The sequence below is a fragment of the Squalius cephalus genome (assembly GCF_949319135.1).
Source record: "Squalius cephalus genome assembly, chromosome: 16".
In the NCBI taxonomy this organism is placed as follows: Eukaryota; Metazoa; Chordata; class Actinopteri; order Cypriniformes; family Leuciscidae; genus Squalius; species Squalius cephalus.
In genome coordinates this window covers 17,333,287-17,356,113 of record NC_137137.1, presented here as the reverse complement: position 1 = coordinate 17,356,113, position 22,827 = coordinate 17,333,287, and the positions used below count along the sequence as shown (strand labels likewise).

The 22,827-nt window shown below is 37.0% G+C and overlaps 2 protein-coding genes across 5 annotated transcripts; both read left to right on the top strand.

The window, feature by feature from the left end:
• Positions 1-3,470: 3,470 nt before the first annotated feature.
• znf131 (zinc finger protein 131) lies at positions 3,471-9,698 on the top strand. Of its 3 annotated transcripts, none has more exons than XM_079896680.1 (7): positions 3,471-3,581; positions 4,249-4,402; positions 4,525-4,626; positions 6,120-6,264; positions 6,363-7,048; positions 7,144-7,274; positions 7,787-9,698. In XM_079896680.1, exons 2-7 carry the CDS (start codon positions 4,279-4,281, stop codon positions 8,297-8,299), a joined length of 1,701 nt encoding a protein of 566 aa, XP_079752806.1. In that variant the 5' UTR covers positions 3,471-3,581; positions 4,249-4,278; the 3' UTR covers positions 8,300-9,698. The 3 variants fall into 3 exon arrangements, with proteins under 3 accessions (XP_079752806.1, XP_079752804.1, XP_079752805.1); XM_079896678.1 differs by having other exon boundaries at positions 6,360-7,048; XM_079896679.1 differs by having other exon boundaries at positions 3,495-3,975; positions 6,360-7,048.
• On the top strand, positions 9,620-22,465 carry nim1ka (NIM1 serine/threonine protein kinase a). 2 transcript variants are annotated; one of them, XM_079896682.1, is made up of 6 exons: positions 9,628-9,698; positions 10,917-10,953; positions 15,840-16,403; positions 16,830-17,181; positions 19,713-19,981; positions 21,494-22,465. In XM_079896682.1, exons 4-6 carry the CDS (start codon positions 16,890-16,892, stop codon positions 22,247-22,249), a joined length of 1,317 nt encoding a protein of 438 aa, XP_079752808.1. In that variant the 5' UTR covers positions 9,628-9,698; positions 10,917-10,953; positions 15,840-16,403; positions 16,830-16,889; the 3' UTR covers positions 22,250-22,465. The 2 variants fall into 2 exon arrangements, with proteins under 2 accessions (XP_079752807.1, XP_079752808.1); XM_079896681.1 differs by lacking the exon at positions 10,917-10,953 and having other exon boundaries at positions 9,620-9,698.
• The last annotated feature ends 362 nt before the right edge of the window (positions 22,466-22,827 follow it).

Below are 22,827 nucleotides of genomic sequence, written 5' to 3'. Positions count from 1 at the left end.
TCCTGTCAACCCTCATGACGAAGAGCATCTCAGCAACCGCACTCCAAAGTCTTACCTCTCAGCTAGGTCCAGTTCAGGGTGTCGTGGAGAGGTGAAGTGTCTAAGTCGCAACATCTAGCTACAGGGGTACCTCAGGGCTCAGTGCTTGGACCACTTCTCTTCTCCATCTCCATGTCATCATTAGGATCTGTCATTCAGAAACATATTTTTTCCAATCACTGCTACACTGAAGACATACAACTCATTCCAGCCAGATGATCTGACAGTAGCTGCTCGCATCTCGGCCTGCCTGACAGACATTTCTTGCTGGATGGAGGACCACCAACTTCAACTCAACCTTGCGAAGACAGAACTACCTGTGGTCTCAGCCAGCCCAACACTTCATCATAATTTCTCCATTCAGCTAGGTTCGTCAACCATAACTCCATCCAGGACAGTCAGGATCCTTGGAGTTGAGATTGATGATCAGTTAAACTTCACAGACCACATTGCTAGAACTGCTCGGTCCTGCAGATTTGCCTTATACAACATTAAGAGGATCAGGCCCTTCATATCGAAGCATACACAACTCCTTGTCCAAGCTCTGATTCTATCCAGACTGGACTATTGTAATGCTCTCTTGGCAGGCCTTCCAGCATGCGCTGCCAAACCTCTGCATCTGATCCAGAATGCTGCAGCGAGAGTGGTCTTTAACAAGCTGAAGAGAGCGCACGTCACACCTCTCCTCAAACTTGCTTTGGTTGCCAATTGCTGCTCGCATCAAATTCAAGGCACTGATGTTTACCTATGCAGAACAACCACTGGCTCTGCACCCCATACCTAAACTCACTACTTTAGACGTATGTGCACTCCAGAAGCTTGAGTTTTGTGTTCTTGTGGTGCCATTCCAAAGAGGCACAAAATCACTTTCACGGACCTTTACCTTGACAGTTCCCTGCTGGTGGAATGACCTGCCTAACTCAACCCGAGTCTTTAGCCACTTTCAAGAAATGCCTCAACACTTGACCCATTAATACTAACACTTATTCTATATATCTATTAAAAAAAAAAAAAAAAAAAAAACACACACACACCTTGCTACATGAACTGTGCTAGACTAACTGGGACTGGTCACAGCACTTGCATATTGCTTCCATATTGTTAGTTTGATTGCTTTCCTCATTTGTAAGTCACTTTGGATAAAGGCGTCTGCTAAATGATTAAATGTAAAAAGATTTTTTTTCCAATGCATATATTACACTGAATTATTGATTGACAGATAAAGCTCTCCACTGCCCTCCTGAGGCACGCTTGAGATAACACCTGTAATATATGATATTATAGGTGTTATCTCAAGCGTGCCTCAGGAGGGCAGTGGAGAGCTTTGTCTGTCAATCAATAATTCAGTGTAATATATGCATTGGAAAAATCTCTCACAAATTACATTACAATATATAGCTACAATTAATTTTCAACAATTTACTGATCAGAATTTATATTTTGATTTAAATAAATTCTGATTTATTTCTAGTAATTTGTGTATTTTTATTATTATAATTATTTGTGTTTTTAAACAGAAGCAACTATATTGGATTACAATCACACTCCAAAAAAAGTGCCTATTTGTGATAAGGTTTCACTGCTAAATAAGAAGGGATATTTCTCCATTATTAATATCTGTTTCATGGCATAAGGAAAGTCTATACTTTAGCAATGACATTGAATGTTGCAAGCATAGCAAAAATATATATATATTTAGGCTAAATCAAGATACATTTACTTGTGATGCAAATGTAAACTAAAGTCTTGAAAAATTGAACAAAACGAAATTAGTTTGCTTAAAACAAGAACAAATATATATCAATGAGTTATGAAAAGATTAAGATATTAAGATATTTATAAACAATTTTCAGATATTTGTTCTTGTTTTAATAAACTCACTTCATTTTGCTCAGTTTCACAGAAAGAAAAAAAAAGATTTAATATTTTATGTCATTTATCAATCTTGATTTAAGAATCTGTAGACATTTTTTAATGTGATTTATAAATCCTAATTTAGGAATCTGTAAACATATGCACCGGAAAACCAGACAAATATTCTGTGGAAAAACTATTCTAGTGGTTGGAAGCAGAGCTATTCAAGCTTTTAATTTTGGTCAAATTAATTCAAATATTATATCTTTTAGAAGTTGTATAATCAAACTCTGAATCGTTGCAAACAGAACTCATTGTGTTTCTCCCTAGACATTTACATTTAGAGAACACATTGACGTATTGTGCTCCCTTCAATTTTTCTCTACATGGTCTAGTCTAAAACCTGCAGATCTGGTCTTGGTTGTTCCCTGTCTTGTGTTGTAGCCTACAATTATCTATAAATAAATAGGCCCACATAAAATCTGATGTTCAAAGAGTATCCTATGTACCTTTGATTGGCTTTCGTATAATGCTTGTTTGTAAAATGTAATACCACTATATTATATATCTCTCACTAATAGAAACACTTCCTCAAAAATAATTGGTCTTCTTTTACTTACCTTTTGTCTTCTGCATTCTCCTTACCACTGTCTTCTGTTCTTCCCTCAGACTCGTCCCCTAGAAACAATCCCACGGACCCAGCCTCAAACCCAATCTCTTAAAAATTAATAAAGGCTGGTTTACTTCCCGCCTCTATGTATTAATGCTCATGGGTAGCCTAAATGGGTTCCATTCAGACCTTAATATTAAGTATTTTACTGTTATGTATCAACAAGATCCAACAAGACATTTTCACCTGGCTAGACCCAATGTTTAGATCTGTTGTGGTATTTATGCAAATTAGCACATACGTAATTAGATTATGCACCGTTTGTCCATGTTAACAAACAATTTCTAAAAACTTGTAATACAATTTTTGTTTGTCTTGTTGTAAGTAATCAACTCAGTAATTTTCATGGTGATATCTAAATGTTAAAAAATTTACCCTATTCACGTAAGAAAAATAATGAATAGGCTATATTTGGGTCTTTTTCGAAACTTTCCCCTAATGGGATTCTTCGGGACTTTTTTTCCTTACTCAGGACATATTGAGAACACCATACAAAATCCCAGCCACCCTCTTAACTCATGTTTTACCCTTCTTCCCTCAGGCCGCAGATAGACAGCTAACGTTACCCCATAAAAAAAATCACGGCTAGGGAAAGGTTTTGTACTCTCAGCTATAAGAGCGTTGAATTACCAGAATGCCTAATTTATTTACTGTAAAAGTTTTTTTATTTTTTTTTTATTTATGTGTACAAAATTATGTGTGGTATGTGCATATTATGCGTGTTGAATGTTGCTCCTGGTACAGTCTGTGAAAACAAATTAAGAATGGACAATAAAGAATTAATCTATTTACCTTTTCCATACTTGAATATAACGGGTCGTAGTTGGGCACCGTTGCTTTGGTAACCGCCACCTATCAGCCTCGCGCGATAAAACTCATCCGCAAGGGCTTATGGGAACTCGAGGCCAGAGTAGAACGACCGCCCTTTTTCGACGAGCGGAGGAAAAACAGCACATTGATCGCTTCAGGTCTCCAACGAGTATAAACAACCGCAATAAGCATCAGAGCGTCACCCGGGGTAAGTTCTCCGGAGCGTTAGACGGCCGGCGTCACTCATTATTTAGCCGAAAGGGAATTTGTCTGATTAAAATAGCATTTTAATGCGCGATTTGATGACGTAACGACAATGGTCCAGAAAACAAATGGCGAATGCGTTAGCAGCCACAGGCCCAGCGTGCGAGGAACATGAAGCTGACCTGCACACAGTGCTTCTGTTGCCGTTTGTATATTTCTGTAGGATCTCTGTACGGTTGGGCTGTTGAAGTACGTGGCTTTTACAGCAGTAAAACCGCTGGCTGTAAAGCTGCCAGTCTTGCGTAGAGAAGCTCCCTGTAGAAATGCGCGCTTATTCGGCTTGCTGCTTAGATATGCCCGCTAATCTATGGATCGGTTGGCATAGGGGCCATTACAAAGTATGTGCCTAATTTATCTAAACGCATTATCTGTGTTGAATAAAACAATTATGTTAAAGATTGCAGATAAATAGCCTTGCTCTAAAAATGCTTTGACATTTAACAGTTTAATATTGTAGCCCCAAAAAAATTTTTTTATTGTAACTGCTTTTTGTTACCAAGAGGTCACATGTATCTTCATTTCTTTATTATTATTATTATTATTATTATTATATAAATACTATACATCAATAATTTTCTTATTCCATCATGTTTTTTCCCCCTTCTTCATAGTACTTGCATGCGCAGGGCAAGGGCTGAACCATGTCAGTTGATGGAGATGTTGACTATGGGCATGAGTTTCCAGCCCATTATAAAGTGATGCTTGACAAACTGAATGAGCAGCGTCAGCTGGATCAGTTCACAGACATCACTCTCATTGTGGATGGTAAGGTTTCCAGTCTCTGTTTCTCTTAACCTAATGCCTTTCTGAATTATGCTAAATGTTATACAGTCAAATTAAAAGTTACACATATTCGGTGGTGCTGATGATTTCTGGTTATTTAACAGGACATCAGTTTAGGGCCCACAAAGCTGTTTTGGCTGCATGCAGTCAGTTTTTCCACAAATTCTTCCAGGACTTCACTCAAGAGCCTCTAGTGGAGATTGAAGGTACCCAACAATACATACAATTGTATGTAACCAAAAATGGTTATATATTATTGTCATAATGAAGAGTATAGAATTACCTTTTTCCTATTGCCTATTTTTCCTGGATAATGGCAGTTTTAATCAGCAAAGCGGTCTAAACTGGAAGTCCCTTTCTGCTGCAACACAGTATAGTTTTCTGCTTGTTGGCAGAATTTTTTTTAATTGAAGACATATACTTCAGTAGAGGTCTTCTTGGGTCCTAAGAGCTGCCTCGAATCAATTCTTACCCAATTTTTATAAAAGAAAAACCAGAGGCTGACGCAGGACTAGAGATGCTCTGGTCGACCGGCCATAAATAGGAACTGGCTGGTTTTTGCTCCAAACACACGGTTTTTAAGTTCCCAAAATGTCATTTGTTGACAAATAAGAAACACCATGGGAGGTGTAGTTTTAAATGTATGCCTATCTTCCTACCTTATTTTTTGATGAGGTAGGCATTTTCATCCTAACGTTTACATTAGCTACAGTACATTTTAATGTGTTAGGAAATGTATATTTTTGGTAATATTAATAAATTAACACACCAATTGCTGTTCTCAATCTCTCGAATGGAGTGCACTGCATGCACCAGTATCCAGGAGGTTTTGGTAATTTACACACAGAAGCACAAAATCAGTCCCAGTGTTGGGAGTTTTTTTGTAAATAATTTTTCTAAATTGATGGGACAAGATTGTTCATACCTGTTGCTGAATAGGCCATTCTAGGATGACACAATTTTTTTTAATTTTAAGAGAATATTCCCCAACATGATATTTTGTCAAAAATCCTTTATCCTTGAAGCATGTTCTGTTAGATTGTGCTGGTTTTAATACTTTGAGAAACTTTTTTTTTATTCAGTTAACATTTTGGAATTTTTCTTTTTTCTTTTTCAAAGTTAAACCAGTTAAACCAAATATATGGTTGGATACATATATATATATATATATATATATATATATATATATATATATATATATATATATATATATATATATATATAAATTAGAGTTTTAGCAAAAATAGATTTAAAAAACCGATATAGTTTACTATAGAAATTTTTTCTTGCCATGAAAATAGCCACAGAAGCTGGGATCTTGGCATGGTGTTAAAAAATAAACAAATGAATACGTAGAAGCACAGATTGACTGAGAAGAAAGGGGATATTAATATTAAACACCCAAAACAAATAATGGAAAGTTGGCATATTTTAAAAGATTTTCAGATATTCTTGGGACCATTGTGTAAAAGCACATTTGTTTTACCAGAAACCAGAGGCTACTAATATCAGACCTGAATCCGCTCGGGTTGGACCTCATGTTTTTGGTTCCAACAAGTGGACCAGTTGACAAAACGCACATTTCTGCCGTTGCACGTTACGTACCCCCAACCCCAATAGTGAAAATCAAAAAATTACTCCAGAATGTTATATGCTCAAATAATAAACATTACTTCAATATTTCTGTTGCAATGAACAGGTGTTGGCAACATTGCCTTCCGCCACCTAATGGAGTTCACTTATACGGCTACATTAGCTGTGGATGGTGAGGAAGAAGTCAGTGATGTCTGGAGAGCAGCAGAGTACCTTCAAATGCAGGAGGCAATTAAAGCCTTGAACAACAGGTTATTCACCTATTCTACTTCTCAAAAAAATGTTCTTCTGCTTGTTTTGATCTTGTAGTTGATTATTAAACTATTAGTTTTCTTCTCCCACCTAGAAGGAATGGTACCACCTCATTAAACCCCTCCCAGGCCTTGGCTGGAAAGAGCAAGGCTAAGAAGAGGAAGATCGCAGAGACCTTCAATGTGATCACTGAGACTCTTCCTTCAGTGGAAACTGAATCTGTTGAAATCGAGGTGGAGGTTGATGAGGAACATATCGAGGTGGAGGAAAGCGGTCTGGTGGAGGTAGTGGATGCTGCCAGGAGTTCCACCGAACCGTCTTCGGATGACTCCGCTTTGGCTTTGCTGGCTGATATCACTAGCAAGTACCAACAGGAAGAGCAGACACTCCATGTGATGAAAAAGGAGGATGAGACAGTAGTCGTGCCGGAAGAGACTGTGATTGCCTCCAAGACGCTGGAGAATATTGAAGTGGTGGAGGTCCAGATCTCTCAGCTGGACAACCTTTTCCGTTGTGACAAATGTGACCGCTGCTTCAAACTCTACTACCACCTCAAACAGCACATGAAGACTCACACCGCTACCCCGGATAGGGGCTTTGTCTGCAGGCACTGCGGCAAAGTATATGCACGGGAAGGAGCCCTTAAACAGCACCTGAATAATTCTCATTTTGATGCAGAGGAACAGTCCCGACGGCAGAAAAAGAAAGTGCATGTTTGCGAGTACTGTGAAAAGCAGTTTGATCATTTTGGACATTTCAAAGAGCATTTAAGGAAGCACACAGGTGTGTGATTGAGCTATTATGAGGTTAAATGTATCTTAATAAATGTATTCAAGTTTAATATCTAATCAGTTTTTCACTTATCCATATATGTGTAGGTGAGAAACCCTTTGAGTGTCCAGAATGCCATGAACGTTTTGCCAGGAATAGTACGCTGAAGTGCCACATGTCAGCATGTCAAAATGGCTCTGGAGCCAAAAAAGGGCGAAAGAAGCTCTATGAATGCCAGGTTGGTTTTTACCAATAACATATTGTCCAAACATGTATTTTAATATACCAAACTTTCTGAAAAATGTATCATTTAAACTCCGGGTTTGCTGTCCTCGTACTGTAAAATGTGTAATATTACACTGTAAAATATAATAAAATATAATTTAGTTGAGAGTACAACTGTAAAATCAAAAGGCTAATATTTATAGTTGTCTTAACATCTTCAGTTTTGAATGTCAAAGCATCATTTTGATAGAAAAACACAGGTTAATTAAATCTTATTTATTGTTGACAACTGATTTGTAAGCGCTTATTACAAGTTTGGGTAGATAGTTGGTGCGTGTTGCCTTCCCAAATGCACATTATAAGTGACCAAAAGAGCCTCTATCAGACACTAAAAACACCAGAGCAAGAGCTGTCCAGTGCTTCACTCAGAAACGCGATGTATGCATTTTATATAATGGATGCATTATTTTCATGCAGCCCTATTCACTCATATTTCTATTCACTCATCTTTTTTTCGCACCTCAGGTCTGTAGCAGTGTTTTCAATAGTTGGGAGCAGTTCAAGGACCATTTGGTGACCCACACGGGTGAGAAACCCAATCATTGCACCCTCTGCGATCAGTGGTTCACACAACCCAGAGACCTCCATACTCATCTGCAAGAACACCACGACTTACAGGAAAAGGTTATCGTCACAGAGGAAGTCATGATTTCAGACCCAACCACAGTCTTGACTATGGCAGAGGTTGTGGAGGGAGAGGAGGGGGTTATACTGGAGGGTGGCATACGGGTGGAGCATGTTACTGTGGAGCCGGTGGATGTTGTTGCCGTTGAGGAGACTCTAGTGGCGGAGGAAGAGACGCCTCAGACGGAAGGTGGGGTGGAAGAGACAGTGGTTTTACAAGTAGACGGTGAGAGATTGAAAGAGCAAGCAATGGACATCCAAATAGCACAGGTGACTGTTGGAGTACCAGCAGACTGTGACGTTAAACATGAGGCCGCGGATCGTTCGGAAGAAGAAAAGATTGCAAATGTATGAAAGGCTTATGCTGTGCATGGACACTTTCAGAATGAAATGGGGAGATTAACCAGGCCTTTTCTCCTTTCCCACCCCTTAAATTATACAGTAATGCTCATTCTAGTGTCATCCAACAAAGCTGGATCACCTGCTTAATTTCTTTCAGCTATGCGTATCAATTCTCTGAAAGCAGTGTCTCTATAAATCTGATCACAGGTTCAGTCATGTTTTTAATGTATGTTGTGGATAAGAATAGTAAGAGATGTAATTGATTTCGAGAATAATGCACGTCGCCAAGACTGTGTCTGGGGTGGAAGAAATGGTTTTTTTTTGTTTTTGGATGTATGTTTATAGTGTGTGTAAGAAGCTTATTTTCATAAAATAAAAAAAAAGTGCAAAATGTGTTCCCAAATAATCCAGAGAAACACAAATGCAGTCCTTGCTTGTTTCTAAATTTTTTTTTTTTTTTCACTGCTGAATTACAGTGATCATGCAGATGCTAGAGGAGAGAGAATTCTGAATGTCTGCAATCTTGTGAAATGTTTGTCACAGATTGAAACCCTGAGCCTATTTTGAGTAGTTGCATTATTAATTGGGACATGAAGCAACTCTTTACTGCTGAAGCAGACATGTGTTAAAGATCTTTTCAAACGGAGGAGCGTTGGCCGCCAGGGAACCTCAAGATTAGTGGCTTTCATCAGCAAACTTCTAAGAGGGCTGCATGAAAATGCAAATAAGAAGAAAATAAGAAAACCTATTTTTATTTATTATTATTTGAACAGCGTGTTGGATAGTGGGGAGCCTAAAAAAATATGATTATTACAAAATGTAGTTTTAGTAAATATGTGTAATGCATCAAATTTGTATATTATTTTTTATATTCTTACAGAAGCCAACATCTCAAAACTTGTTTTTCTCACATAGTTTAAATTGTTATTCATTAATAAATTATAAAATATATAGCTGTCTTTATATTCTGAAAGGGGATGGTTATTTACTTACAAGTAGGATGAAACCGTTTGAATACCACTGGTTTATAGGATCACCATCAGTAATATTCAATTGACACTTTATTAAAGTTGATTAGGATAGTGCCACATTACATTAAAAGGTAAGTGACTCTTTTTGTTGTTGTTTTTTAGAAAACTATAGCCGTCCATATAACTATTTTTACATATTGTATATTTTTAGCCAATTTCAAAAGACCCACATTTTTTTTGGTCTGTCTAAGAAATGTCCTAATAGCCTATTGGTTTAAGACGCCCCTTAATCCCGCCCTAAAATGCGATTGGGTAACGAAGCTGTCCGTCACTTGGCCTCCCTGTTGCTGTGATGGTGCCTGGAGTCCTCACGCATCACATTCAGGCCAATGACACGCACCGAGATAAGACACTGAATGATCTCGCAACGCCTAAGAAAGGTAAGGATATTTACCCTAATCCATTCTCACTCACTATATGAGAGATTAGTACATTCATATAACCATGATCAGTTAATGTATGCTTACAAATTGTTTACAAGGCTTCTAGATATCAATTGTGTAGCTATCAATCGACAAATCTTGGTGTTGATGTACCTGGTGTGTTACTACCATAGACTGTAAAAGGTTACTACCCAGCAGCAGTTGTAGCCTGTAAACTACAATTCATATTTGGCGAACATCATCTCATAAAAAAATAATTAAAAAAAATTATATATATATAATTAGTCATATTTTATGATCATATTGCAGTTCAACTAGCACTAACATGCGTGGTGTCAACATTAAGTGTCTTATCCTTGAAAAGCAATTTTGTTGCCCGTAATATTGTTTTATATTTAATTAATTTAAATAATGTCATATTATATTTACTATTTTTATTATTATTAGTGTAAAAAATGTCATAATATTTTACAATTTTACCATTTACAAAGCTTGACAAACTGGTTTAAAATCTTCTAATCAAATGCCATTTGTGATTAACATGATTTTAGTCTCGCTTTAGGGAATTTGTGGGGGTCTACAGAGGGTCTCAGGTGTAAATAATAAAACCGCATTAGTGTTTGAACAGTACAGGTGTGTGAATCTCCAGGCCTGAATGAACAAAGCTGATCCCATATAGCTATTGAATAGAAGTATTAATTTACTGAGAATATTGTAATTTATGATTTCGAATGATCCTTTCTAGTTTCTCACGGATTGATGTCAACTTTTGTTCAGGCCCCTTTGATGACTCCTTAGTTGGATGACATGAAACATGGTTTTAGGTCTGAGATTAAAGCCGCTTTGATGCGTTGGGAATACATTAACAGGGCACAATGCAACGGAAACAGCCTTGTGGTTTCGTCGCATAATCTGCATGTTTTTCCCTCAAAGGTCTAAACATCAATTGAACTTCTTAATTATGTTCCTTATTTAAGGACTCATTAAAATGGACATATTCAGATATGTATCAAAATCTGTTTACATGTTCTGAAGCATGTGTGATGCTTGTGGTTTTATGCATTTTAATGCAGTTGGGAAGAATTAATAGCATTATTTAGAAAGAGACGTAACCAGTTCATTTCGTCGTGTATTGCAGTGCCTCAAAATATGTACTTGGAAGTCAACTCTCTGGTTACCAAAATTCTTCAAAATATATTATTTTGTGTTCAACAGAAGAAAGAAACTCATACATGTTTGGAACAACATGAGGGTGAGTAAATGATGACAGAATTTTCATTTTTGTGTGAACTATCCCTTTAAATGCCTTCTCTTCTCGTGTGATATGACATACAGTGCTTGGCTTTGGGTTTGATATCAGGTCCAAAATAGGTTTTAAGTGCGTTATTCCTCAATAAATGATTTGCCATTCGGTAGTTGTAGCTACGTGATGGAAATTCCAGATTGGCACCTCTGGCCCCCTATTGTCCCTGATCTTTTCACTACTGAGCTCTTTTTCCCCTCTCTGGCCATGTGTCTCAATCAAAACACACACAGGAGGGCTTTGTGTAGCAGTGCCTATGAGTGTGTACACGAAAGCTGCTAATGAAATCGCATACTGATTAGGTACTACATTTGATTTGGAACTTACAAGGATGTTCCTTGTAGTATGTACTACGTTTGCTATATCATTGCTATATTGTCAGTGTCATGTGACTTACGGTTTCAGTTGCATCGCTTTACTGCCATTCCCAAATCCTCCCTCATGGCTTTGTGGGATAGTAACGTATCAAAAGGATGTGCACTTCAGAATCGAGTTTTTGAATTAAAAAAAAATCAAAGACTTTTTGTCTACTATTTAATGAATACTATGAATTTGGTATATTCGGATGCAGTGAGCAAAGTCATAGAGTGAATGAGAAAATTAGTAAGAATGTTACTTTCTGTACAATGAGTGCCTGCATTTGAGCGAAAGATTTTACTAGCTGAGCCCTGTTCATGCAACAAAGCTCAGAGGCCACTGATATCCCATTTGGGGAGTGTTTAGATCAGGGCCGTATTGGTAGAAATGGCCCCTGTGGACTCAGTGCAAAGGGAGTCACACAGTTGATGTAAGTACCACATTCTAAATCCTGCCTGTGAGACTCATGCTAATGGTGTCGTGTACCAGAGAGGAGCTAAATGATGAGCTTTTTGCTGTTTTTGACGAATTGATATTGAATTTGGGTTTTAGAAATTAGACAAAAAGAGTTTCAATAGAAAATATACACTTTGAAAGGGATATTTCATCTAAAAAATAAAAATTCTGTTGTCATTTACTCACGCTTATGTTGTTCCAAATGTGTGACATGAAATTATTCATTCATTAAATTATATACATTTAAAAAATATATATTTATTTAGGGGTAAAGCAGGTTGATATCGGATCCGACGGCAAATCTGAGAGCTTTTCTGTCTCTCCATTGACAGCTACGCAACTGCCACTTTGATGCTTCAAAAAGATCATAAAGAGAGATCCTAAAACGAATCCATATGAATTGAGCGGTTTAGTCCAAATTTTCTGAAGAGACACGATCGCTTTATATGATGAACAGATTGAATTTAGGCTTTTATTCACAAATAAACGTTCATCCGCTCACACATCAGTTGTGGTAAATGGAAGCTCAAGCATGTTTGCTTGATGTGTAAGAACCAATGAGGTTCATTCTCGTATTACGCAGCACGTTTGAGCTTCTGCAAGAACCAATGAGGTTCATTCTCGTGTTACACAGGCAGCACTTTTGAGCTTCTGCAAGAACCAGTGAGGTTCATTCTCGTGTTACGCAGCATGATTGAGCTTCTGCAAGAACCAATGAGGTTCATTTTTGTGTTACGCAGCACGTTTGAGCTTCAGCAAGAACCAATGAGGTTCATTCTTGTGTTACGCAGCACGTTTGAGCTTCTGCAAGAACCAATGAGGTTCATTCTTGTGTTACGCAGCACGTTTGAGCTTCAGCAAGAACCAATGAGGTTCATTTTCGTGTGTTACGCAGCACGTTTGAGTTTCAGCAAGAATCAATGAGGTTCATTCTCATGTTACACAGGCAGCACTTTTGAGCTTCTGCAAGAACCAATGAGGTTCATTCTTGTGTTACGCAGCACTATTGAGCTTCAGCAAGAACCAATGAGGTTCATTCTCGTGTTACGCAGCACTATTGAGCTTCAGCAAGAACCAATGAGGTTCATTCTCGTGTTACGCAGCACATTTGAGCTTCAGCAAGAACCAATGAGGTTCGTTTTCGTGTGTTACGCAGCAAGTTTGAGCTTCCGCAAAAACCAATTAGGTCAATGTTTAAATGTGAATAAAAGCCTAAATTAAATCTGCTCATTATATAAAATCATCCAGTCTCTTCAGAAAATTTTGACTAAACCACTCAATTCATATGGATTAGTTTTACGATCAATTTATAAACTTTCTGAAGCGTCAAAGTGGTAGTTGCTTAGCTGTCAATGGAGGGACAGAAAGCTCTCAGATTTCATCAAAAAGATCTTCATTTGTGTTCAGAAGATGAACGAAAGTATTACGGGTTTGGAACGACATGAGGGTTGGTAATTAATGGCAAAGTTTTTTATGTAAACTAACCCTTTAAAGGCACAGCAGCAAAAAATAAAAAAATAAATAAAAAAGCTGGTTTAATTCTAGGGTTCAGATAGGGGGCGGAAAATGGGGAGAGAGAGAGAGAGAGAGAGAGAGAAGGAGATCATAATGCAGACACATGCACATCCATTCACTTGAATGGATCGTTTTAGTATTCCTGCTTGGTTTACACTTTAAAAGAGAATTTTGTCAGCGGCTGAATCTTTGCAGCCCCTTCAGCAATCAGCAGCAGCAGCACACACACGTACAGCACTGCGTTTGAAGCCTGAGGATTTGAGTATTCATGAGAAACATCACTTTGATTTTGTGTGCTATGCCGTGGTAAATGGATTATGTGAAGTAGGGCAATCAGAATGATAGAAAATATAAGGAAGATGGATGTAGATTTTCAGCCCTATGTTGATCTGTACATGCTACCATCCCACTCTTTATATAATGATCAGTTTATCAATCAGTACACTAAAGGTACACTGATGACATTTTTATTCATATACTTTCAAAGATTAAAGGCATTTACATTGTTACAAAAATATTTAAAATAAATGCTGTTCTTATGAGCTTTCTATTCATCAAAGAATCCTGAAAAAGTCACAGTTTACTCAAAAAATATTAAGCAATGTTTTCAACATTGATTATAAGAAGAAATGTTTCTTGAGCTTCAAAAAAGGATCATGTGACACTGAAGACTGGAGTGGTGCAGCTTTGCCATCACAGTAATAAATTACATAAAAAAAAAAAAAAAAAAAAAAATTATATATATATATACATTTATTAATATTTCACAGTATTACTTTTTTATTGTATTTTTATCAAATAAATGCAGCTGTTTTTTCAAAAACAGTAAAAATATATATATATTGACCCAAAACTTTCAAAAAGCAGTGTATTTCTCACTCAGGATTGTTTAAATCAACAAAATGTTGTTGTGTGAATGAACCTGCAGTCTTATGCTTTGAATGCTCAGTGCTGACGCCAGTGGATTTAATGAAGAAAAAGACCTCTCAGAAAGACCTGCTGGTTGCGTATAAGACTGTTTGGGTTCTTATTCGATTGTCAAATCACTGATCATTTATGGTAGTAACACAAACAAATTAGAGAGATATACAATACACAGGTAAATATACATGACTGCAACACCTGATCAGCTTCAAAGCACTTTCTACAGATCTGGTTGGTTTGGATATAATCCTAAAATGCTGATGCTCTGGGAGTTAGAACAAAAGAATACAACTGCGTCAAAGAACCCTGTTGAAAACCAAGCTCAGCAGCTTATATCAGCATCACCGCTCGTCTCCACCTGCAAAGAACACTGTCGTCACACTTAAAGGTGTATGTGCAGGTGCAATGCTCAATAGTCCTTTGAGGAGAAACTGCCTCAATTTAACACACCTGGTGTCCTTTGATCATAGAGCATGTGCAAAAAAAAAAAACTGTCCATAAAAGTATTATTAACTATATTTGTACACTTTCTGAAAATAGATTATGGTAACTCCATCATCTATCTATGAAAATAATGTTCAATCACATATCAACATTATGAATGATTCAATACTTAAATTACCATTCAAAAGTTTGGGGTCAGTTACATAGGTGCCCACCGTCTATTTTAAAACATTTCAAACTATAATGTATTACAAAGCGGACTTTTCAGCATCATTACTCCAGTCTTCAGTGTTACATGATCCTTTAGAAATCATTCTAATATGCTGATTTGCAGCACAACAAACATTTCTTATTATAATCAATTTTGAACAGTTGTTTGTGAGAACTGATACATTTTTTCAGGATCCTTTGATGAATATAAAGTTCAAAAGAACAGCATTTATTTGAAATATATATATTTTGTAATATTATAAATGACTTTACTATCATTTTTGATCAATTTACTGCATCCTTGCTAAATTAAAAGTTAATTTATTTTTAAAAAATGAACAGTGGTGTTTACTTTTGTAATTGTTTTACTGTCAATAGTCAGATTAAGCCTAATCTGAATTGATATTCTGTTATTGCTTCATACATCATGATATTTGTGGCGTAATGGGTGTGTAGGGCTTTTTTATGTGTGCTGTTAGTGCTCAGTGGCTCTAGGGCACTCTGTGTACTTCTATTTTGCTCTTTAGGGACTTTGTTAAAGAAACTACATCAGCAAACTCACCCTAATTGCATCCTGAAACACACACAAACACTCACTGATCTCAGACACATTTGTAGTAACACATTTAATTTATTTCAAATTTAGTTATAAATGCGTGTTTATTTTTATTTTCTTAAATTTTTAAATAATTTAATTGTAAAAAAAATAAAAATAAAAATCATAATGTAAAAGCTTCAAAAACCTTGCCACAAAAAAACTCCACACAGGTTCAGACAAACTAAACTGAAAGAAAAAAACCCATAAACTAAGGGTTTAGCTTATGGAAAGGTGAGCTAAGGACAGGGTAAAGGCAGTGTCATGGTCTTAATGTGTTCTTTTTTCTCTCTCTCTCTCTCTCTCTCGCTCTCTCTCTCTCTCTCTCTCTCAGGAATTCTTTAGTTTAGTCCCTACAGTTTACATTGGATGTTTAAGGACCACTAAAAAAGGCACGGATTAGGATCTCAGTACACGCTAATCCCAGAAAGAAGACTGTAGAGTGAGTCAGAAGCTCAGAAAAACACACACTGACATGAACAAATCAGAGGGAGTGGCTGTTTTCCATTTGGTTTCCCCATTTCTGAATGACCAACCAGCCAAAGATGTTAAATGAGAGGAAGCGCCATACAAGAAACCAGGACTGCCGAGGGCAGCGTGGAGCCTTGTTATAGCAGCCAGGCAACAATCACAGCCCTCATCGTTCTCAACGCTGATCCCCAGTCTATTTTTATCGCTGAGGCAACTCACCAATTAAATCGGGCATATCTGATGAGGTTCAGGGAGACGCAGGACTGAGGGGAAGGAACAGCATTGTGCACCTGGCCGCTTGGGTGAAGCATACAACCCTAAACATCTACTCCTTTATACTTGGATATGTGTACAACCTTGAGCTGAGATGTGGCAATAATGAGCTAATTTTGGAAATTGACACAGACATTCAGGACAACATGTGAAGGTGAGAAAGGACTTTTTTAATGAATGTGCGATGATGCTTTGCAATGAAATAATCCTTAAATTGTTCATTTATTTTATTAAAATGTATTTATATACATATATTATTAGTTTATGTACATTTTTATATTTATTCATTATTATACTTTACATATTGTGCTATACATATGTTTTTACATTGCTTTAACTCATCAAAATATACAAGATTCAGTCAGTTTAATGTAATTTAAGTTGGAATGACTTAAACATCCAAGTTGATTGTACTTAAAAAATTTAAGGCAGCAACTTTTTTATAGTGTACAATAATATTTAAATAGTAGTTATATAATACATTATATCATGTTATTTGCTCTATAATAAGCTACTTGAATTTATATGCAGAGGTCAAGCAAATTGATCTTCCTCCTTGTGTATCATTTTATACCTTCAGGTGGTGCTTTAGTTCCAGGTCTCCTGCCATGAGCTAAGCCCCCCAGTGGCCTGTGGCAGGATGACTGCCGTCTATCCGTCTGGGGGGGGCTCCGTCGGGGTCTCAGTTGTGGGTCCCCAGCGTTATGCACGATGGAGCCGACAAGACAGCTCCGACATCTGCACGGACGACGAGGGGACCCAGCCGCGCCGCCTCACCCCGCTGGAGAAGCTCAATCTGGACATGTGCCAAGATGAGAAGATGGTGCGAGAGCTCACCGTGGGTCGCCGCATCGGCTTCTACAAGATACGCGGCGAGATCGGCTGCGGAAACTTTTCTCACGTCAAGCTGGGCATCCACGCTCTAACGAAAGGTAAGCAGTTGTATGTAATGGTACATATGCTTTGACTTTCAAGCTACAGTAAGTGGTTGAGATATCGCGATGTTCATCTTAGAGCAGCCCTCTGACGCCAAAGTTTCATGTAAAGTGCCTGGAAATGCATACTTAGAGCCCTGTTTTTTAGTTGCATTGACCTCTATAAAGGTCTTCCCAGTAAATTATAGAAGGCTGAAACTGATCCCAGTCTGGGGCAAATGCAGACATGCAAAGACTCAATGTCAAGAATATTTTCTACAGATAACCAAATTACAATAGAACAGAGACAAATTAATTAATCAGTGCTTTTCAGGTTTTTCAGGTAGGTCTAACAGAGGTTTTCAGGCACAGAAATTAAAATTTAGTTAACATTTTACATTTACTTAAGACATGAACGACTGTGTTTACTAGGATATTCGCCAAGACGGGCATTCTGACATCATTTTGTCTGTTCAAGCACGAAAGAGAACTGTGTGTGCGCACAGAAAACTTCTCACACTGTGCTCGAGTACTGAAATATTTTCTTTTTTTCGTCTGTTTGTGCTTGAATCGTTAAATTGGCAGGGCTTAAAACACGTGCTACTGATAAAAGTTTTGTGATCATTCAGCACTCTGTCTGCTAGTCCTTATTGCCGAGCCCTGACAGATGTGTTTAAACGAGAATGCACGCGTTGGCGCCGGTAATGCATAGACAGACATTGCGTGAAGATGTGGAGAGTGTCAAAATAAAGGTACTGATTTTTTACACGCTGCATCGATACATGGTATCGTTAGTCATTTGATCAATGTATCGATCCATATCAATGACCCCTAATGTTTGGATACAATTTTGTATATTTAGACTCATTTTTAAGTACTAAATATTTTTTAATACAATTAATATTAGAATAATTCATATCGTTGTTGCAACATCACTAAACATGTTGAGAATTGTGAAATTGTGAAAAGTCAAATATTCACTTTTTTTCAATGGTTTAGGGTCGGTAAAATGTTTAAATGTTTTGAAAGTTTTATCTTCTGCTCAGCAAGGTTGCATTTATTTGAAATACAGTAAAAACTGTAATATTGGTAAATATTATTACAATTTAAAATAACTCTTTTCTAATAATTAAAAAAAAAAGTTTTTCTGTGATGGGAAAGCTGAATTTTCATCAGCCATTACTCAAGTTCAAAATAACAGCACTTGTTTTGTGAAAGAGTAAGTTTTTGTAACAATGTTTACGTTTTTACTTTCACTTTTCTTCAATTGAATCCGTCCTTGCCAAAAAAATATATTAAATTTAAGAAATTAATAATACAAATTATTTAAAAAAATCTTACTGACTGACCCCAAACTTTTTATCAGCAGCGTATACAGAGAATTATTAGGCTATGATGAATTAGATATCAGGGTTTTTGTAATATTTTGAATATTGTATGTAAAAAAAAATTAAGTATTAAATATTTTGATATTATAATTAAGAATCGTTATTTTTTATAAAATTTTTTGAGTGGTGCAACATCACTAAACATGTTGAAAGTTGTGAAAAATGATATATATATTACAACTCAAATATTTAGAATATTGCTACATTTGATCCAAAACAGGTAATCAAGTCAAGTCACCTTTATTTATAGCACTTTATACAATACAGATTGTTTCAAAGCAGCTTTACAGCGATAACAAATAATTCAGTGATCCAAAAAGAGTTAATTTCAGCTGTAAAGCAGCCTATAAAAAGAGAATTGTGTCATTGTTCAGTGTTGATTCAGTTCCGTTGTAAAAATCATCAATTATTAGATTAGTTAATTTCATCTAATATCTATAAAGAAGTTCCGCAGAAAAACAGTGATGTCATCTTCCAGCTCAGTTCAGTTCTCATCCAATAGTGTCAGTGCAGTCAAATCAATAATATTGTTGAAAATTGTGTCTAATGTAGTAATATAATAATACAATATATACATTCAAATAATATTTTCCTGCCAAACTTGTTGCTGTAATACAGTGTTGTTATATGTAGTTTTAACCCAGTATGTGTGCTTTACGGTCAGTGTTATTGTATGGATGAAAATGTGTCCTGACAGTCAGGGTTACATTGATAATGTGGGAAGCATGCCCTCGGGCAAAGTCAAGCTGAGACAAGTTGTCTGGTTCAGACACAGATGGATCGGTTTGAGGTGTCACATTTCTGTCGAGGCCTTTAGAATTGCTGTAGGCCTCATCAAAGATTGGTGTGTGTAAGGGATAGGAGGTCGTGGTGTGCCGTTTCAAAGCGATGTGAATTACATGCACAGTGTATTTGTTGTGTTGCAGCAGATCTTGAAGAAAGGGTGTAGAATGACATTCCATATCGCATGGCACACCATATCTGATATCAAAACTGCTCAAAGGTCTTTCCTTTATTACAGTGGACATTTACTGCTGTTTTGACTAAGCAGTTCATTTATACAAATTGCATTAGAATGCATTAAGTATCAAAGACAAAAGAATATGAATGTTTTCTGAATGAGAAGCCCCTGTAGCTGAAACTTTATGTTGTCATTCACAGACAAAGTAGCCATCAAGATCTTGGACAAGACCAAGCTCGATCAAAAGACCCAAAGACTTCTCTCCCGGGAGATATCAAGCATGGAAAAGCTGCACCATCCAAATATCATCCGTCTGTACGAGGTGGTGGAGACTCTGACCCGCCTGCACCTGGTCATGGAGTACGCAAGCGGAGGAGAGCTCTACACAAAGATCAGCACAGAGGGAAAGCTCTCCGACATCGACAGCAAGATTGTCTTCTCTCAAGTTCTCTCAGCCGTGAAGCATATGGTGAGACGTACATGAAGCGTGGAATAGAATTCAAGGAGGCAATTCATGAGAATTGTGGGCTGAATGTTTAAATGCAAGCGTCGTGTTTTCCTGGCCTTTCAAATTTGGCAGATTTAAGTATTTTCATGCTAGTTAACGTTTTCAGGTTTGCTATACGATGCAAGACAATACAAAAATACAATGCAATAAATGCAATTCATACATAAAATGACCTGAATACACCTCTTCTATGATAAACATGAATGTAAATTTTGCATGGTATCGCGATCAGAGCTCTTTCGCTAAAAGGATCCTCAAACATTAGCAAAACAATGTGTAAATAGGGTCACACACAGAGAATCGCAGCGCAGTGCCACGTCTTTAAAATGTGAACACATTGTTTTCTATGATTATATGCATACCAGCAGCACCACTCGCCATCTATCGAGATGTCCAAGGCATGGTGTTTCCCGTCTGGTTTGCTCCGCTGGAGCCTTAGGTGACGATTAAGAGGCCACTTTTTCTAATCCGTTCTCATAAATGCCACATGGCCAAGACTTTTGGCCAAAAACCATCCTTGTGTCTTTATTGCTACATGCAGGTAAACTAAAGGCAATTATAAGAGAAGCCACAGAGAATTTTGTCTTTATTTATTTTTTATTTTATTTGAATGGTACAGTGATCACAAACAGTGATTGGCCGTCATATAGCTGAAAGCAATATAATAGTTCAGAATGAGATTTAATAATAAATAGGCTATTTTTAAATCTAAGCTGTGACATTGATAATCTGGTTTATTTCTGATCATTTTGTTTTGGCTAGTAGAAGTTCAGAATGGCCGGTAACTTAAAAAAGTTCATTTCAAACCCTGTATATAGATTGCTACATTTGATCCAAAACAATTAGAAATGAAATATTCCAACATAAAATGTATTCTATGATAAACATGTTTTTAATCTCTAAATTTAAATTCAATTGATATTTTTGGGAGGCATAAAATAAAAACGTATATATTAGGGCTGTCAAACGATTAATCGTGATTAATCGCGATTAATCGCATCCAAAATAAAAGTTTGTTTTTACATAATATATGTGTGTGTACGGTGTATAATTATTTTCTATATATAAATACGCACACATGCATGTATATATTTAAGAAATATTTGCATGTATATACTGTGTATATATATTTATATTATATATAATTTATATTATATATAAATATTTTATATATAAATAACACATTTTTCTTAAATATATATGCATGTGTGTGTATTTATATATAGAAAATAATTATACTCCATACACACACATATATTATGTAAACAAACTTTTATTTTGGATGCGATTAATCGCGATTAATCGTTTGACAGCCCTAGTGTGTATATATATATATATATATATATATATATATATATATATATATATATATATATATATATATATATCCAGTTAAATTAATGTATCAACATTGTTATTCAAAATATCTCTGTATTTAGTTGTTAATAGTAATTTCTCTTTGTCATTTTGCAGCATGACAATAACATCATTCACAGAGACCTGAAAGCAGAGAATGTTTTTTACACCTGTAGCACATGTGTTAAAGTGGGAGACTTTGGCTTTAGCACCGTCAGCCGTCGCGACGAGACCCTCAACACCTTCTGCGGTTCTCCCCCTTATGCCGCCCCTGAGCTCTTCAGAGACGAACACTACATAGGTGTTTGCGTGGACATCTGGGCCCTGGGGGTCATGCTCTTCTTCATGGTGACCGGCTCCATGCCCTTCCGTGCCGAAACGGTGGCCAAGCTGAAGCGCTGCATCCTCGATGGGTCGTACACAGTGCCTACCTGGGTTCCGGAAGCTTGTCAGAAACTGATCCGGGGCATCCTGCAATCCCAGCCGTCTGACCGCTACAGTGTAGAACAGATGATGGGCTGTGAGTGGCTGCTGCCGGTGGAGTTTCCCAAGGCCATGGAGCCCTTTAAAATGGATCCGCTCCATCTGGCAGAGTCAAAGCTAGGGGACCTTGAAGAGCATGAGATAGAGGTGAAAAACGCCCTGGAGGCTCTTGGCATCACCGCTGACCACATTCGTAACAACCAGGGCAAAGACTGCAGGAGCTCCATCACTGGAGTCTATCGAATCCTCTTACATCGCTCACATAAACGACAAGCAGTGGACAGCATGCCAGTAGTTACTCATGTAGTAAACGGAACTGATGCTAAAAAGGAGCGTCTGAAGACATACAGGAGCCTGAGGCATACGTCCAAACTCTGCATCATTCTGTGATGCTCAGAAAGCTTATATAGAAATGAGGGACAGATATAGTTCAGCTAGTTATATTTGATATACCTCTTTTGTTATCTTTTTTCATTGAAAAGGAGATCAGTGAATGTCTCTAATGAAGTAGTCTACACGAATGAATGGAAAGTGTGAGTGAAGCAAGACTTTTGTCTTAATGTCATGGATGTCATGTCATAAATGTAATAAAGTGCTTTAGACTGCATTGTTTCGAGCATTCTCTTTGCAAATAGGCTATATTTCAGATACACAATATTTTACCACAAATGTTGGAAAATTAAAGATAAAATAAGAATCCACTGAAAAATCAATATCATATATGATTTAAAATACAGAAATTATAGTGAAAACTAAATATTTGTGTGTGTGCATTCATGCACCTGCACAATTATCTTTGTGAGGACCAGTTTGAGTTTTAGACCATCGGATTAAGGACAAAGAGAGTAAAGTGAGGACATTTTGGCTGGTCCTCACTTTCTGAGACTTGTTTAAGGGTCAAGAGTTGGTTTTAGGGATAAGGTTATAATTAGGTTACGGCTAGCTTTAAGGTACATTCCTTAAGGGTT

Excerpts from the sequence above, each read along its gene's own strand:
- znf131 (XM_079896678.1), top strand. The coding sequence starts at position 4,279 with ATGTCAGTTGATGGAGATGTTGACTATGGGCATGAGTTTCCAGCCCAT. Across the intron at positions 4,627-6,119 it reads GCCTCTAGTGGAGATTGAAG|GTGTTGGCAACATTGCCTTC; the intron begins GTACCCAACAAT and ends TGCAATGAACAG. Across the intron at positions 7,275-7,786 it reads AGAAGCTCTATGAATGCCAG|GTCTGTAGCAGTGTTTTCAA; the intron begins GTTGGTTTTTAC and ends TTCGCACCTCAG.
- nim1ka (XM_079896681.1), top strand. The coding sequence starts at position 16,890 with ATGACTGCCGTCTATCCGTCTGGGGGGGGCTCCGTCGGGGTCTCAGTT. Across the intron at positions 17,182-19,712 it reads CATCCACGCTCTAACGAAAG|ACAAAGTAGCCATCAAGATC; the intron begins GTAAGCAGTTGT and ends TGTCATTCACAG. Across the intron at positions 19,982-21,493 it reads TCTCAGCCGTGAAGCATATG|CATGACAATAACATCATTCA; the intron begins GTGAGACGTACA and ends GTCATTTTGCAG.